We start from the raw sequence: 18950 nt of genomic DNA, 5'->3' as shown, positions 1-18950 counted from the left end.
CGGGGCTAACGGGCTGACTGACGGGAGAAGGAGGCGGGGCTAACGGGCTGATTGACGGGAGTAGGAGGCGGGGCTAACGGGCTGATTGACGGGAGCTTCCATCCTCTGCGACGTCATGGAAAAGCGGGGGAAGGGGCGGGGCCACAGGATGATTGACATTTATTTAAAGGCTAGCGGCCGTGAGGTCACGGTACGGGTCGCGTGTTGGGCCCCGCCCCTCAGTCCGAAGCGATCTCGAAACTGGCGGCAGTGGCGGCGGCGGCGGACGGGCCGGGTTGTCCGCCTGAGGAGCGGCGCCGCTCGGGCCTTGTGATGCGGGGAGTCGGAGTTCGATGAAAAGCCCGGAGAGCGCGATCGGCCCGGGGAAAGCGGGCGGGGAGCCGGAGCCCGGGCTCGGCCTGAGGGAAATGACGGGCAACCTGCGGCTGAGGGAGCCGAGCCCGGCTCCGGGTCTGGCCCAGCCCGAGGCTTCGGCCGGGGCCCAGCCCGCCTGTCCCCGCAGGCTCATCCCCCAGCTGATTGTCACCCAGGACGATTCGCTGCTGCGGGCGACCGAGGAGCAGCCGGACGAGGAGTCTCCGTCGTCGGACAGCGGCTGCGGCGGCTCCCCGGCCCCCTCGCTGCTGCTCCGCAAGCTCTCCGGCTCCTCCGTCTCCTCCTCCGCCGGACTCTCCTCCTCTTCCTTCGAGGAGTCCGAGGACGACTTCAGCCCCTGCAGCGACGCCGAGAGCCAGCAGCCGCAGTACCTGAGCCTGGAGGAGGGCATCGGGGTGAGTGTTACTGGGGGAGGGGCCGGGGGATGAGCCCCCGCCTCGGGCTGTGGGGACTGCGATGCCCCCCTTGGTTGAACGCCTTGGCCCGTCTCTCACCTGGAGACTGGGCGCTGGGGTCAAGGGGAGGGGGGCGATGATGGACCCTCACCTGGGGGTCAAGGGGAGGTGGGGGAATGGACCCTCACCCGGGGTCAAGGGGAGGTGGGGGAATGGACCCTCACCTGGGGGTCAAGGGGAGGTGGGGGAATGGACCCTCACCCGGGGGTCAAGGGGAGGGGGGCGATGATGGACCGTCACCTGGGGGTCAAGGGGAGGGGGGCGATGATGGACCCTCACCTGGGGGTCAAGGGGAGGTGGGGGAATGGACCCTCACCTGGGGGTCAAGGGGAGGTGGGGGAATGGACCCTCACCCGGGGGGTCAAGGGGAGGGGGGCGATGATGGACCCTCACCCGGGGGTCAAGGGGAGGGGGGCGATGATGGACCCTCACCCGGGGGTCAAGGGGAGGGGGGGGCGATGATGGACCCTCACCCGGGGGTCAAGGGGAGGGGGGGGCGATGATGGACCCTCACCTGGGGGTCAAGGGGAGGGGGGGGCGATGGACTCTTACCTGGGGGTCAAGGGGTGGGGGCGATGTGGCAAGAGCAGAGGAGTTGAAGGAAAGAGGGGTAAAGGGACACGGTTCAGGCAGGGAGGTTCTGGATTCCAGCTCGTGTGGAGGGTTCACACCGACACAGACTGGGTCGTTTGTGTTTAATTTCTGTTTCAGTTAATGTTTCAGGTGTGGGCTTTTTGTCTGAACTGGAATGATGGCTTTTATCTGCTCTCTGCGTAGAGGCTCATTTTCATTTTAGTTTCAGATTTACAGCATCTGCAGTTTTCTGCTTGTTGTTTACTGGGTTATCGTGTCCTGACTCACTGACTGTGACTGGACAGTGAAGGCTGGGGGCATTGAAGCCGAAACGGTGCATTTTAACTCTGTGTGGCAGATAAATTCTGGTTTATTGAATGCTATTTAAATCGTAAATGAACTTGTTGAGTTGAAAGATCTCTCGTGCTGCCCCATATTCAATTACTGGCAAAGGGGCTGGTTCCAGCTGATGTGTTTTTGCTGCTGATGTGCCCTGTGTACTGTCCAGCTGAACCTGCTTCACATTGTACGCTGACAGCAACATTGTTCTAATGTTTTTGTTCTGTGGGTAAAGGTCCACTTGCGGCTTAGACCAAATACTCGGGGGATATGTTCAGTATTTCTGTTCCCCTTTCAGTGTATATTGCAGAGAGCAGCACTTTTAATGGCAGTGGGTGTGGCTGCACTGAGACAAGCTAGCGTGCTTATTATTTTAACCCCTTGTGTGCTCACTCTTGCTGGTATACGGTTCTACTGATACCAGGGTCCCTCAAGTGATTGTTGTTCACAGTGTAAGCCCGGGCAGTGTGTCAGCAGAACATTTAACCATGGGGTGCATCACAGCCAAACCCAATCCGGCCCTCACCTGACTCGCGTAGACTTCCCAATAGGATTCACTGCTTCAGGAGTAGGAGCTGATTTATTTTTCAGCTTTCCCTTCCCTAATTCGGAAATACTGAAGCCAGTTCTAGTGCTGCACCTGAGGTCGACTCACTAAGCAGACACTGCGACTAGAAACCAGGTCCGTGTTGCACTGAGCGTCTTTAACTGTCAGCTCGATCCATTTTGCACTCTCGCCTTTGAGTCAGAAGGCCGTTGGTTCAAACACTTGAACACAAAATCTACGCTGACACTCCCAGTGCCGAGGGAGCGCTGCACTGTGGGGGGGGGGTCAGTGCCGAGGGAGCGCTGCACTGTGGGGGGGGTCGGTGCCGAGGGAGCGCTGCGGGGGGGGGGGGTCGGTGCCGAGGGAGCGCTGCACTGTCGGGGGGTCGGTGCCGAGGGAGCGCTGCACTGTCGGGGGGTCGGTGCCGAGGGAGCGCTGCACTGTCGGGGGGGTCAGTACCAAGGGAGCGCTGCACTGTCGGGGGGGTCAGTACCGTGGGAGCGCTGCACTGTCGGGGGGTCGGTGCCGTGGGAGCGCTGCACTGTCGAGGGGGTCGGTGTCGAGGGAGCGCTGCACTGTCGGGGGGTCGGTGCCGTGGGAGCGCTGCACTGTCGGGGGGTCGGTACCGAGGGAGCGCTGCGCTGTTGGAAACATTAAACCAAGATGTGCTCAGGTGTATGTAAACGATCCTATAACACTATTAAAGATGAGCAGGGGAGTTCTCCCCGGTGTCCTGGCCAACATTTATCCCTCAACCAACATCACGAAGAACATGTTATCTGGTCATTATCACATTGCTGTTTGTGGGATCTTGCTATGTGCAAATTGACTGCCACGTTTCCAATATTGTAACAGTGACTACACTTCATTGGCTGTAAAGCTCTTTCCTGAGCATGTGAAGTACAAGTTCACTTGACTGTGATGGGAAAGCCGTGTGTGTTTATTCTGACTGGGTTGTGGGTCTCGGTGTGTATGAATAATATCTAATCCATGCAACAGCCAGGAATGTCAACTCCAGCATCGGGCATTGCATAATTACTTGGCTTATAATGACGAGCCAGATGTTTATCTGCTGTTGCAACACCCTCAAAAGAAAAAATCATAATGATTTAAGCAACAAATATAATCATCTTAAAAAGCAAGAACAAACTAGCCAATAATGAAATGCCATGGATTAATAGAGGGTAAAATTGAAACTAATGAAAAAGGCAGGCTCTAATTATGTAGACAAAATAAAGGTTGACAAATGGTAATACGGAGAGGATAGAAAGAAGTCAAAGAAAGCAAAGAGGAATGGTGTAATTAAATTATCAAGGAATATAAAAAGAAAGTGTAAAGTATCCAACAGACAAATAAATAACAAAAGAAAAATCCGAATAGGGATACGGCCATTAAGGGATACACGAGATAAAGTCACAGGTAACGACAGCGAAATGGCAGAAATATTGATTAGTTACTTTGCCTCAGTATTAACCAGGGAAACTAACAAGATGGACAGGAATTTTAGAAGAAGAGGTCGAAAAAGATATTAAAACATTTAAGATAGACAGTGGGGAGATAGTTGATAAACCAATCAAACTGAGGAAGGATTACACCTCTGTTCCGGATGGATTGCATCCCCGAATATTAAAAGAAGTTAGGGAGGAGATAGCAGAGGCAATATTACAAATATTTTAAAAATCTTTTAGAAAAGGGACTAATACCAGAGGACTGGTGGACAGTTAATGTGATCCCTATATTTAAAAAGGGAGATAGAACAAGTCCAGGGAACTATAGACCAATTAGCTTAACATCGGTGCTAGGAAAGGTAATGGAATCCTTACTCAAAGATGTAACAGAAAAACAACTAGAAAATATAATAAAGAATAGTCAGCACGGATTTCGGAAGGGAAGGTCATGCCTGACTAACCTTATTGAATTCTTTGAAGAAGTAACAGGAAGAGTAGACAAGGGTAATGCAGTAGATGTTATATATTTGGATTTTCAAAAGGCCTTCAATGAGGTACCGCATTGTAGACTCGGGACTAAGGTCAGAGCATGTGGAGTCAGGGGACAGGGAGCAGAATGGATAGCAAGCTGGCTCCAAAACAGAAAAAGAGAGTAGGGGTTCAGTATAGTTACTCAGACTGGCAAAAGGTAGGAAGTGGTGTTCCACAGGGATCGGTGCTGGGACCGCTGTTGTTCACAATTTACATTTAACTATTTGGATTCGGGAATCAGAAGTACAATTTCAAAATTTGCAGACGACACCAAATTGGGGGGTGTAGTTAATACAAAGGAAGATTGCAAGAGGGCGTTAATAAACTTGCAGAATGGGTGTGTAATTGGCAAATGAATTTCAATATAGATAAGTGTGAGATGGTGCACTTTGGTAGGAAGAATAAGGAGGCTTGGATAATAGTCTAAATGGTATAGAGGAACAAAGGGATCTAGGGGTATAGATACACCACTAAAATTAGGGATGCAGATTAATAAGGCCATTAAAAAGGCAAAAAGACTTCTATCCCTCTGGAAATGATTGAAAAGCAAAGAAGCTATGTTAAACTTGTGTAGAACCTTGGATAGACCACACTTGGAATACAGTGCATAGTCCTGGTCTCCATATTATAGAAAGGATGTAGAGGCACTGGAGAGGGTGCAAAAAAGATTCACAAGGATGAAACCAGAACTGAGAGGTTATCCTTATCAGGAAATACTGAACAGGCTGGGGGCTTTTTCTCTAGAAAAGAGAAGGCTGTGGGGTGAACTGATAGAGGTCTTTAAGATAATGATAGGGTCGACGTGGAGAAATTGTTTCCATTTGTGGGGCGTCCAAAACTAGAGGTCATAAATATAAAACAGTCACTAATCAATCCAATAGGGAATTCAGGAGAAACTTCTTCACCCAATGAGTGGTGAGAATGTGGAACATGCTACCACCTGTAGTTGAGGCAAATAGCATTTATTTGAGGCAATAGATGCATTTAAGGGGAAGCTAGATAAATACATGGGGGAGAAAGGAATAGAAGGGGATCCTGATAAGGTTTGATGAAGTAGGGAGGGAGGAGGCTCGTGTGGAGCATGAACATTGGCAAAGACCAGATGGACTAAAAGGCGTGTTTCTGTGCTGTAGTTTTGATGTAAAAAAGCCAAACAAAATGGTTGTATTTGTACATTTTACAGAGTAGCAATACTTCTTAGGAGCTCAGGGTTGAGATTGGAGGGGACGGTTTCACTGTCCTAACCACGCATAACATTCTGCAGACGCTGCGTTATCCTGTGTGTGTGCGTTCTGAGCAAGCTCCGGGATTATGAGGAGCCTGTCTGTGTGGACACATCATGCCCAGCTCAGTGACTGTGACTAGCTGAGCACGTGCAGATGTGTGTGTTGCGTTATCAAAGCTCAGGGCGTGTATCTGTGTTAGCCAAGTCTGAGGTGTGTGTTGTGACTAGGTTTACGTGATTAAGTATGAGTTGTGTTGAAACCGAGAACCTGTAGGCACTGCTATAAATAAATCATATCCTGAGGATGAGTCTTGCAAAGGAATTCCAGATATATAACCTGTTGAGCTGACTGTAGTTTCACCTGCTTTTATTCAAAACTCTCATGACTGATTTGAACATTTTTTTTCAAGAATAGAGATGTGAAGAATGGAGTATGATAAACTATGTTTAGATGAAGTGATTTGGCACTATTTCTGGTGAATTGTTACTGTGTGTTGCTATGGGCTATATTTGAGTGTTCACAAAGGTAAAGGGACTTCACTGCTTAACAGAGCCGGCCTCGTTTTGGATGCACTGATTGTTATTTCGGTGAATTCAGCAGCTATTTCGAGCGGGAAACAGCGAGCTAAATCACCAGTGTTGTTGCTGAAACAAAAACAGGCTAAACACAGCGGGTCAGGCAGTCCCAGAGAAAGAAGAACAGGCCGACACCATTAGCACAGGCCCCCTCTAGCTCGTCAACATCACAGGCACAAAGAGTTACATTAGAAATTACAATACAACCAGGCCATTCGGCCCAACCAGTCCATGTTGGTGTTTATCCTCCACACGAGCAGCATCCAAATCCCGTGTTTCCTCCCTTCTAACCAGGATTTAATCCAATTTGCTATCCTCCCCCGAATTGCATGCCGCTTAATCTTCTCCAATAGTCTCCTATCTGGTACCTTGTCTGACTTTCTGAAAGTCCATGTGCACCGCATCCACTGCATTTCCCCAACCCCCATATCCGCCACTTCCTCAAAGCACAATCTTCCTTTCTGAAATCTGTATTGACTGCTTCGAATTATTTTCTGTTCATTTAGATATTAGTTTCATTTGAATTAAAGATTCCAAAATGTTCCCTCCCACAGATGTTAAACTAACTGACCTGTGATTACCTGGGTTATCTGTGTCTTGTTTTTGACAGTGGGTTTTACACTGGTCACTCTCCAGCCCTGGGCTCACATTCACACTCAGTACAACTCTGAAATATAATGTCTGGGGCCTCTGCTATTTCTTTCCCCATTTCCATCGGGTCCTCCTTTAGTTAACCAACTTCTCTCTTGCTTTTCTTTTATTTATTATTTCTGAACTCGATTTATCCATTTCAGGATTTACATCCTCCCAATTATCCTTCTCTGAAAACACTGAGTGAAGGTCATTGTTAAGTATCCCTGCCAAGTTCTGATCATGCCCCGCTAACTCGCCCTCCTCTTGGAGTCTCATTGGGGTAACAATTCTCTTTTTTTACTGATGTATTTGTACAATACTTTACAGTTTTTAACAGTTTTTGATTTCTGTCCTTCTACTTTCCCCTTGCTATCCTTTCATTACCTCTTTAATTTCTCATTCTCTTATTTTTTTGATCGTACCTATAGGCTCCTCTGTGCCTTCTTTAGCGATGTTAATGTGAGACCAATACACTCGGAGAATTCCTCTGAAGCCTCTACCATCCAGTACTGTGCCCCAATGTTCACCAGTGACAGACCTGTACCCCCCCCCCCCCCCCCCCCCAGTACTGTGCCCCAGTGTTCGACAGTGACAGATCTGTACCCCCCCAGTACTGTGCCCCAGTGTTCTGCAGTGACAGACCTGTGCCCACCAGTGCTGTCCCTGTATTGCAGTGACAGACCTGTGCCCACCAGTGCTGTCCCTGTATTGCAGTGACAGACCTGTGCCCACCAGTGCTGTCCCTGTATTGCAGTGACAGACCTGTGCCCACCAGTGCTGTCCCTGTATTGCAGTGACAGACCTGTGCCCACCAGTGCTGTCCCTGTATTGCAGTGACAGACCTGTGCCCACCAGTGCTGTCCCTGTATTGCAGTGACAGACCTGTGCCCACCAGTGCTGTCCCTGTATTGCAGTGACAGACCTGTGCCCACCAGTGCTGTCCCTGTATTGCAGTGACAGACCTGTGCCCACCAGTGCTGTCCCTGTATTGCAGTGACAGACCTGTGCCCACCAGTGCTGTCCCTGTATTGCAGTGACAGACCTGTGCCCACCAGTGCTGTCCCTGTATTGCAGTGACAGACCTGTGCCCACCAGTGCTGTCCCTGTATTGCAGTGACAGACCTGTGCCCACCAGTGCTGTCCCTGTATTGCAGTGACAGACCTGTGCCCACCAGTGCTGTCCCTGTATTGCAGTGACAGACCTGTGCCCACCAGTGCTGTCCCTGTATTGCAGTGACAGACCTGTGCCCACCAGTGCTGTCCCTGTATTGCAGTGACAGACCTGTGCCCACCAGTGCTGTCCCTGTATTGCAGTGACAGACCTGTGCCCACCAGTGCTGTCCCTGTATTGCAGTGACAGACCTGTGCCCACCAGTGCTGTCCCTGTATTGCAGTGACAGACCTGTGCCCACCAGTGCTGTCCCTGTATTGCAGTGACAGACCTGTGCCCACCAGTGCTGTCCCTGTATTGCAGTGACAGACCTGTGCCCACCAGTGCTGTCCCTGTATTGCAGTGACAGACCTGTGCCCACCAGTGCTGTCCCTGTATTGCAGTGACAGACCTGTGCCCACCAGTGCTGTCCCTGTATTGCAGTGACAGACCTGTGCCCACCAGTGCTGTCCCTGTATTGCAGTGACAGACCTGTGCCCACCAGTGCTGTCCCTGTATTGCAGTGACAGACCTGTGCCCACCAGTGCTGTCCCTGTATTGCAGTGACAGACCTGTGCCCACCAGTGCTGTCCCTGTATTGCAGTGACAGACCTGTGCCCACCAGTGCTGTCCCTGTATTGCAGTGACAGACCTGTGCCCACCAGTGCTGTCCCTGTATTGCAGTGACAGACCTGTGCCCACCAGTGCTGTCCCTGTATTGCAGTGACAGACCTGTGCCCACCAGTGCTGTCCCTGTATTGCAGTGACAGACCTGTGCCCACCAGTGCTGTCCCTGTATTGCAGTGACAGACCTGTGCCCACCAGTGCTGTCCCTGTATTGCAGTGACAGACCTGTGCCCACCAGTGCTGTCCCTGTATTGCAGTGACAGACCTGTGCCCACCAGTGCTGTCCCTGTATTGCAGTGACAGACCTGTGCCCACCAGTGCTGTCCCTGTATTGCAGTGACAGACCTGTGCCCACCAGTGCTGTCCCTGTATTGCAGTGACAGACCTGTGCCCACCAGTGCTGTCCCTGTATTGCAGTGACAGACCTGTGCCCACCAGTGCTGTCCCTGTATTGCAGTGACAGACCTGTGCCCACCAGTGCTGTCCCTGTATTGCAGTGACAGACCTGTGCCCACCAGTGCTGTCCCTGTATTGCAGTGACAGACCTGTGCCCACCAGTGCTGTCCCTGTATTGCAGTGACAGACCTGTGCCCACCAGTGCTGTCCCTGTATTGCAGTGACAGACCTGTGCCCACCAGTGCTGTCCCTGTATTGCAGTGACAGACCTGTGCCCACCAGTGCTGTCCCTGTATTGCAGTGACAGACCTGTGCCCACCAGTGCTGTCCCTGTATTGCAGTGACAGACCTGTGCCCACCAGTGCTGTCCCTGTATTGCAGTGACAGACCTGTGCCCACCAGTGCTGTCCCTGTATTGCAGTGACAGACCTGTGCCCACCAGTGCTGTCCCTGTATTGCAGTGACAGACCTGTGCCCACCAGTGCTGTCCCTGTATTGCAGTGACAGACCTGTGCCCACCAGTGCTGTCCCTGTATTGCAGTGACAGACCTGTGCCCACCAGTGCTGTCCCTGTATTGCAGTGACAGACCTGTGCCCACCAGTGCTGTCCCTGTATTGCAGTGACAGACCTGTGCCCACCAGTGCTGTCCCTGTATTGCAGTGACAGACCTGTGCCCACCAGTGCTGTCCCTGTATTGCAGTGACAGACCTGTGCCCACCAGTGCTGTCCCTGTATTGCAGTGACAGACCTGTGCCCACCAGTGCTGTCCCTGTATTGCAGTGACAGACCTGTGCCCACCAGTGCTGTCCCTGTATTGCAGTGACAGACCTGTGCCCACCAGTGCTGTCCCTGTATTGCAGTGACAGACCTGTGCCCACCAGTGCTGTCCCTGTATTGCAGTGACAGACCTGTGCCCACCAGTGCTGTCCCTGTATTGCAGTGACAGACCTGTGCCCACCAGTGCTGTCCCTGTATTGCAGTGACAGACCTGTGCCCACCAGTGCTGTCCCTGTATTGCAGTGACAGACCTGTGCCCACCAGTGCTGTCCCTGTATTGCAGTGACAGACCTGTGCCCACCAGTGCTGTCCCTGTATTGCAGTGACAGACCTGTGCCCACCAGTGCTGTCCCTGTATTGCAGTGACAGACCTGTGCCCACCAGTGCTGTCCCTGTATTGCAGTGACAGACCTGTGCCCACCAGTGCTGTCCCTGTATTGCAGTGACAGACCTGTGCCCACCAGTGCTGTCCCTGTATTGCAGTGACAGACCTGTGCCCACCAGTGCTGTCCCTGTATTGCAGTGACAGACCTGTGCCCACCAGTGCTGTCCCTGTATTGCAGTGACAGACCTGTGCCCACCAGTGCTGTCCCTGTATTGCAGTGACAGACCTGTGCCCACCAGTGCTGTCCCTGTATTGCAGTGACAGACCTGTGCCCACCAGTGCTGTCCCTGTATTGCAGTGACAGACCTGTGCCCACCAGTGCTGTCCCTGTATTGCAGTGACAGACCTGTGCCCACCAGTGCTGTCCCTGTATTGCAGTGACAGACCTGTGCCCACCAGTGCTGTCCCTGTATTGCAGTGACAGACCTGTGCCCACCAGTGCTGTCCCTGTATTGCAGTGACAGACCTGTGCCCACCAGTGCTGTCCCTGTATTGCAGTGACAGACCTGTGCCCACCAGTGCTGTCCCTGTATTGCAGTGACAGACCTGTGCCCACCAGTGCTGTCCCTGTATTGCAGTGACAGACCTGTGCCCACCAGTGCTGTCCCTGTATTGCAGTGACAGACCTGTGCCCACCAGTGCTGTCCCTGTATTGCAGTGACAGACCTGTGCCCACCAGTGCTGTCCCTGTATTGCAGTGACAGACCTGTGCCCACCAGTGCTGTCCCTGTATTGCAGTGACAGACCTGTGCCCACCAGTGCTGTCCCTGTATTGCAGTGACAGACCTGTGCCCACCAGTGCTGTCCCTGTATTGCAGTGACAGACCTGTGCCCACCAGTGCTGTCCCTGTATTGCAGTGACAGACCTGTGCCCACCAGTGCTGTCCCTGTATTGCAGTGACAGACCTGTGCCCACCAGTGCTGTCCCTGTATTGCAGTGACAGACCTGTGCCCACCAGTGCTGTCCCTGTATTGCAGTGACAGACCTGTGCCCACCAGTGCTGTCCCTGTATTGCAGTGACAGACCTGTGCCCACCAGTGCTGTCCCTGTATTGCAGTGACAGACCTGTGCCCACCAGTGCTGTCCCTGTATTGCAGTGACAGACCTGTGCCCACCAGTGCTGTCCCTGTATTGCAGTGACAGACCTGTGCCCACCAGTGCTGTCCCTGTATTGCAGTGACAGACCTGTGCCCACCAGTGCTGTCCCTGTATTGCAGTGACAGACCTGTGCCCACCAGTGCTGTCCCTGTATTGCAGTGACAGACCTGTGCCCACCAGTGCTGTCCCTGTATTGCAGTGACAGACCTGTGCCCACCAGTGCTGTCCCTGTATTGCAGTGACAGACCTGTGCCCACCAGTGCTGTCCCTGTATTGCAGTGACAGACCTGTGCCCACCAGTGCTGTCCCTGTATTGCAGTGACAGACCTGTGCCCACCAGTGCTGTCCCTGTATTGCAGTGACAGACCTGTGCCCACCAGTGCTGTCCCTGTATTGCAGTGACAGACCTGTGCCCACCAGTGCTGTCCCTGTATTGCAGTGACAGACCTGTGCCCACCAGTGCTGTCCCTGTATTGCAGTGACAGACCTGTGCCCACCAGTGCTGTCCCTGTATTGCAGTGACAGACCTGTGCCCACCAGTGCTGTCCCTGTATTGCAGTGACAGACCTGTGCCCACCAGTGCTGTCCCTGTATTGCAGTGACAGACCTGTGCCCACCAGTGCTGTCCCTGTATTGCAGTGACAGACCTGTGCCCACCAGTGCTGTCCCTGTATTGCAGTGACAGACCTGTGCCCACCAGTGCTGTCCCTGTATTGCAGTGACAGACCTGTGCCCACCAGTGCTGTCCCTGTATTGCAGTGACAGACCTGTGCCCACCAGTGCTGTCCCTGTATTGCAGTGACAGACCTGTGCCCACCAGTGCTGTCCCTGTATTGCAGTGACAGACCTGTGCCCACCAGTGCTGTCCCTGTATTGCAGTGACAGACCTGTGCCCACCAGTGCTGTCCCTGTATTGCAGTGACAGACCTGTGCCCACCAGTGCTGTCCCTGTATTGCAGTGACAGACCTGTGCCCACCAGTGCTGTCCCTGTATTGCAGTGACAGACCTGTGCCCACCAGTGCTGTCCCTGTATTGCAGTGACAGACCTGTGCCCACCAGTGCTGTCCCTGTATTGCAGTGACAGACCTGTGCCCACCAGTGCTGTCCCTGTATTGCAGTGACAGACCTGTGCCCACCAGTGCTGTCCCTGTATTGCAGTGACAGACCTGTGCCCACCAGTGCTGTCCCTGTATTGCAGTGACAGACCTGTGCCCACCAGTGCTGTCCCTGTATTGCAGTGACAGACCTGTGCCCACCAGTGCTGTCCCTGTATTGCAGTGACAGACCTGTGCCCACCAGTGCTGTCCCTGTATTGCAGTGACAGACCTGTGCCCACCAGTGCTGTCCCTGTATTGCAGTGACAGACCTGTGCCCACCAGTGCTGTCCCTGTATTGCAGTGACAGACCTGTGCCCACCAGTGCTGTCCCTGTATTGCAGTGACAGACCTGTGCCCACCAGTGCTGTCCCTGTATTGCAGTGACAGACCTGTGCCCACCAGTGCTGTCCCTGTATTGCAGTGACAGACCTGTGCCCACCAGTGCTGTCCCTGTATTGCAGTGACAGACCTGTGCCCACCAGTGCTGTCCCTGTATTGCAGTGACAGACCTGTGCCCACCAGTGCTGTCCCTGTATTGCAGTGACAGACCTGTGCCCACCAGTGCTGTCCCTGTATTGCAGTGACAGACCTGTGCCCACCAGTGCTGTCCCTGTATTGCAGTGACAGACCTGTGCCCACCAGTGCTGTCCCTGTATTGCAGTGACAGACCTGTGCCCACCAGTGCTGTCCCTGTATTGCAGTGACAGACCTGTGCCCACCAGTGCTGTCCCTGTATTGCAGTGACAGACCTGTGCCCACCAGTGCTGTCCCTGTATTGCAGTGACAGACCTGTGCCCACCAGTGCTGTCCCTGTATTGCAGTGACAGACCTGTGCCCACCAGTGCTGTCCCTGTATTGCAGTGACAGACCTGTGCCCACCAGTGCTGTCCCTGTATTGCAGTGACAGACCTGTGCCCACCAGTGCTGTCCCTGTATTGCAGTGACAGACCTGTGCCCACCAGTGCTGTCCCTGTATTGCAGTGACAGACCTGTGCCCACCAGTGCTGTCCCTGTATTGCAGTGACAGACCTGTGCCCACCAGTGCTGTCCCTGTATTGCAGTGACAGACCTGTGCCCACCAGTGCTGTCCCTGTATTGCAGTGACAGACCTGTGCCCACCAGTGCTGTCCCTGTATTGCAGTGACAGACCTGTGCCCACCAGTGCTGTCCCTGTATTGCAGTGACAGACCTGTGCCCACCAGTGCTGTCCCTGTATTGCAGTGACAGACCTGTGCCCACCAGTGCTGTCCCTGTATTGCAGTGACAGACCTGTGCCCACCAGTGCTGTCCCTGTATTGCAGTGACAGACCTGTGCCCACCAGTGCTGTCCCTGTATTGCAGTGACAGACCTGTGCCCACCAGTGCTGTCCCTGTATTGCAGTGACAGACCTGTGCCCACCAGTGCTGTCCCTGTATTGCAGTGACAGACCTGTGCCCACCAGTGCTGTCCCTGTATTGCAGTGACAGACCTGTGCCCACCAGTGCTGTCCCTGTATTGCAGTGACAGACCTGTGCCCACCAGTGCTGTCCCTGTATTGCAGTGACAGACCTGTGCCCACCAGTGCTGTCCCTGTATTGCAGTGACAGACCTGTGCCCACCAGTGCTGTCCCTGTATTGCAGTGACAGACCTGTGCCCACCAGTGCTGTCCCTGTATTGCAGTGACAGACCTGTGCCCACCAGTGCTGTCCCTGTATTGCAGTGACAGACCTGTGCCCACCAGTGCTGTCCCTGTATTGCAGTGACAGACCCGTGCCCACCAGTGCTGTCCCTGTATTGCAGTGACAGACCCGTGCCCACCAGTGCTGTCCCTGTATTGCAGTGACAGACCCGTGCCCACCAGTGCTGTCCCTGTATTGCAGTGACAGACCCGTGCCCACCAGTGCTGTCCCTGAATTGCAGTGACAGACCCGTGCCCACCAGTGCTGTCCCTGAATTGCAGTGACAGACCCGTGCCCACCAGTGCTGTCCCTGAATTGCAGTGACAGACCCGTGCCCACCAGTGCTGTCCCTGAATTGCAGTGACTGACCCGTGCCCACCAGTGCTGTCCCTGAATTGCAGTGACTGACCCGTGCCCACCAGTGCTGTCCCTGAATTGCAGTGACTGACCCGTGCCCACCAGTGCTGCACCCGTATTATACAGTGACAGACCCGTGCCCACCAGTACGGAAGGACAAGATCTCTAATTGTGCGGCTGTGTGTTTTCATACTTCTGGTGGACATGGGGTGGTGATGCACTTCATGGAATCCTCGTGAACACTGACAGCACTGGTTTCCTGCTCTGATTCAGCAATAGTAAACTGGGCTGTGGTGGGGAGTCTGCGTGGGCTGCGGGGCAGACGAGGTAAAAGGGCACCGTCCTGAATGGGTTCTATTGATTGCAATTTGCCTGCTTCTCAGCGATTCTCGCGTGTTGGAATGTAGGATTTGGCTGGTTTCTGTAGTTGGCACAAAGTACTGTAACTCGGATAGGTCCCGCATTCATGTGGAAATAACCAACACAAACCCCTTAGTGTTGTCCCGTGCTCTCTGCAGTTTCCTTTCCCTTCATTATGATAAGTGATTATTCGCAACCCATCACGGGCTGCCTCTCTGCAGGTAATTTATGTCTCCTGTTATATTTGCCGGTCCCAAGAACGAATCTTGCTCCCTCCGACAATTGCATTCCAAGGGCAGAAAACGCCGGACAAGCTGCAGGTCAGTGAGCCCCTGCAGGGGGAACAGACAGGGAATGGGGAATACCGTGTCAGGTGTAGACCCCTCTGCACTTCTCACCAAGTGTCTACACTTGAAATGTTGACTCTTCTCTCCGCAGGTGCTGACAGTTTCCAGCATCTGAAGCATTTTGATTTTTGTTTACTTTCCCAGATCCTTTTTTTTTGTATAGATTTCCAAAAATTCACCTCGCCCTGGCTTCAGGTTGCGTGACAGTAGTGAGATGGACTGACCATTCACCTTGCCTTAATATGCTGCTCAAGTCTCTGGAGTGGGTCTTGAACCCCTGACCTTCTGACTCACTGAGCGACGGCCGACTTTGGGCAAATTAAGGCACGTGATATTGAAGGGAATGTAACCATGTGGATAGAGAGATTGTGGGGGGGGTTAGAGGTGAAGAAGTGTGTTTTGGATTGGTGGGTAATTGGTGTGTCCCAGGTCTTGGGAGTTATCCATTCATATCAATGATTTTGGCACCGGCATGAGGTGGGATGGTAAACTGAGGAATGAGGCAGGAAGATGTGGGTGAGCAGAGTGGACAGGTGCAGGGAAGTGAGCAGCAGCATTGAATGGGAAGTGATGCGGTGTTTGTGCAAGACATTGGTCAGACCACAGTTGGAGTATTGCGTGCAGTTCTGGGCACCTCATGACAGGAAGGATATTAGAGCCATTTAAAGGGGACAGTGGAGATGATCCCAGGGACCAGAGTTACGAAGAAAAGGCTCAGAAAATTAGGGATTTTTTTCACTGGAACACAGCAAGGAAAGGGGGATTAAACAGGTTTCAGAAATGACAAAAATGTTTGAGAGGAGAATAAAAGCATGTAGGAATCGAGCTGGCACGTGGGATTAGGATAAACCCAACGGTCTGTTCCCGTGTTGTAATTTCGATGTAGTTCTATGTTGAAAGATTGTTTCTGTCGGTTGGCACCAACAACAGCTTGCATTTATAACGTTCCTTCAACATAGTAAAATGTCCCAAGGTGCTTCACAGGAGCGATTATCAAACAAAATTTGACACCGAGCCACATGCGATATTAGGACAGGTGACCAAAAGCTTGGTCAAAGAGGTCTGTTTTAAGGAGGAGAGAGAGGTAGGGAGAATTCCAGAGCTCAGGGTCCAGGCAGCTGACTGCACGGCCTCCAATGGTGGAGCGAAGAAAATCAGAGATGCACAAAAGGCCAGAATTGGAGGAGCACAGAGATCTCGGAGGGTTGTAAGGCTCGAGGAGGTTACAGAGATAGGGAGGGGCGAGGCCGTGGAGGGATTTGAAAACAATGATGAGAATTTTAAAATCAAGGCCAATTAGTAACAAGGAGAAGTCGACTGAGGGTTAACACTACATAGGAACAGGAGTTGGCCATTCAGCCCCTCAAGCCTATTCCGCCTTTCAGTGAGATCATGGCTGATCTGTATCTTAACTCCATTTACCTGCCTTGGTTCCGTAACCCTTAATACCCTTGCCTAACAAAAATCTATCAATCTCAGCTGTGAAATTTTCAATTGACCCCCAGCCTCAACAACATTTTGGGGGAGAGTGTTCCAGATTTCCACTCCCCTTATGTGGAAAAAGTGCTTCCTGACATCACCCCTGCCAGCCTAGCTCTAATTTTAAGGTTATGCCCCCTGGTTCTGGATTCCCCCACCAGAGGAAATAGAGAAAATCTATCAAATCCTTTAATCATCTTAAACATTCAATTAGATCACCCCTTAATCGTCTGTATTCAAGGGACTACAAGCCGAGTCTCTGCAGCCTGCAGTAGACTGAAGGACGATGGTGGAATTTTTTTCTCCCTGGCTTCTTCGCACGTGGATACTCTCGGCCTTCCAGTTTCTTTTACTTTTGAAGCCAGCTGCACGAGACTAATGCGTGAGGAGCTGCCTGGCACCAACAACGACTACTTGCATTTATATCGCACCTTTTAATGTAGTAAAACATCCCAGGGTGCTTCACGGGGGCATTATCAAACAAAATTTGTACTGAAAACTGATTACGAGGATTTGAAGAGCAGACCTAATAGAGGGATATAAGATATTAAGTGGAATAGAAACGGTTAACCATGAACACTGTGAAGAGTTAAATCATCGTTGTAGAACAAGGGTTCAAACTGGTAAACGGCAAGTTAAGGACTGATGTCAGAAGCACTTCCTCTCAGTGATTTAATTCCTGGAACATGCTGTGGCTGGGGATTGAGGGTTTACATGTAGGATGTATGAGGCCAGAACAATGCTGATAAATGTTGACAGAGGAAGGAAAAATAGGTGACTCCATGAATGGTGTTGAAATCAGTGAGGAAGAGAACGAAACAGACTGAGGAGTCTCAGTAGACTCGACGATGCAGAACAGCAATCAGCAAACCCAATAGACTATCAAGCCATGCAGCCAAAACAGGAGAATTATAAGTCAGAGGACTGCACCTTGAGTACGGTGTCCCGTTCTGGTCACCACGAAGTGAGAGACTTTAAAGGCACTGGAGGCAAACAGAGAGGAGCCATGAGGCTTATCCCCAGTGTCAGGGGTCTGAGTTTTGAGGGAAGGCTGGAGAGACTTGGGCTTTTCAGGCTGGGAAGGAGGCATCTGAGAGGTGATCTTGTAGAGGAATGGAAAAGGTAAATCCAGAATATTACTTCAGTTTAGATAATGAGAGTCGGGCACAGGTTCAAACTAATAAAAGGTAAAATTCGGACTGATGTGAGGAAGTTCCTCACACCGAGAGTGAAGAACACGTGGATTGGACTCTGAGCAGTGCAGGCAAAAAAAACATTGGAATCGTTTAAGAAGCAACTAGTTGCTGCAATGGGGATCTCCGGATGGATGGAAGATGGGCTGATTGGTCTCACTCATCTGTAGTTATTTCTCTCTCTCTCTCTCTCTCTCTCTCCCACCCATATCTGTCGATAACACATTGACTGTATGTGTGATAAATCCTTCTATTCTGGTCCTGCACTGACTCATCTCGGATGATTAAACAAAACGAGCTCAGAAATATCCGATGGAAATGCTGATTCAGGGATTGGGAGGAAGTTCCTTTTTCTCATTTTCCTCCAATCATTTCCTGTCTGATGGAATTATGGTCAGTGATGCGTAACAGGAATGCTCCACTTTTAGCTGGGCAGATGTCTGGGAAAACTTGCAAGTTCGCAATTGTCCACTATGTAACTGCTGGGTTGTTGGTAATGGTGCAGTAGTAGACTGGATACTGTCTGATGGCTCAGTATCTTCTGTACTTAGGACGGCAATGCCATCAGGCCCATACCCACTTGCCCCATTTACTATTGAATCTCGTCCTCATGTACCCCCCCCTCCCTCCTCCTGGGAAAGGCAGAAAAGAGCAGACCCATCGACTAATTCAGGAACCAGTGTTGAAACCTCTCCAACCCTCAAGGTGGAATAGGCAAATCTCGGGGGGGCTCACAAACCTGTTGGTCATTACCCCAAAATCTTGCCTTCCTTTTGCTGTGATTTTATAGTTTTTCAAAAATGTGTCGATTGCCTTCTCGAAGGGCTGGAGTGAGTCAGTTCTCATCTCCACCTCTGGAACGCAGATCCAAAAGATTGATCGCCTGCTGAGAAAAATAAACGTCCCAGCGTCCAAATTCACATCCCCCCCCCCCCCCCCCCCCCCACTTCCTGAATTGAAATGGGTGGCCCCTCATTCTACATAGCTGTTACCTCGCACAATAAAGAAAGAAAGACGTGCATTTCTATAGCGCCTTTCGTGGCCTCAGGCCGTACAAAAGCGCTTTACAGCCAATAAAGTACTTTTGAAGCATGCCCACTGTTGTAATGTAGGAAACACGGGAGCCAATTTGCGCACAGCAAGATCCCACAAACAGCATTGAGATAATGACCCGGTAATCTGTTTTTAGGTGTTGGTTGAGGGATAAATATTGGCCAGGACACTGGAGAGAACTCCCCTGCTCTTCTTCCAATAGCGCTATGGGATCTTTTACGTCCACCTGAGAGGACAGACAGGGCCTCAGTTTAATGTCTCATCGG

At 51.8% G+C, this 18950-nt stretch overlaps 1 protein-coding gene across 1 annotated transcript in view; it reads left to right on the top strand.

Moving 5' to 3' along the window:
* Window positions 1-206: 206 nt before the first annotated feature.
* Window positions 207-18950, top strand: part of LOC137306086 (inositol-trisphosphate 3-kinase C-like) — a 63598-nt gene continuing 44854 nt past the window's right edge. Inside the window, exon 1 of the mRNA XM_067975152.1 lies at window positions 207-770. Within this exon, the coding sequence (XP_067831253.1) occupies window positions 333-770 (438 nt within the window). The 5' untranslated portion in view covers window positions 207-332. The remainder of the gene's footprint in view (window positions 771-18950) is intronic.

This window comes from Heptranchias perlo, chromosome 41, assembly GCF_035084215.1.
Source record: "Heptranchias perlo isolate sHepPer1 chromosome 41, sHepPer1.hap1, whole genome shotgun sequence".
NCBI lineage: Eukaryota > Metazoa > Chordata > Chondrichthyes > Hexanchiformes > Hexanchidae > Heptranchias > Heptranchias perlo.
The sequence above is the reverse complement of the archived record's forward strand: the minus strand, read 5'-3'. Positions and strand labels throughout refer to the sequence as shown.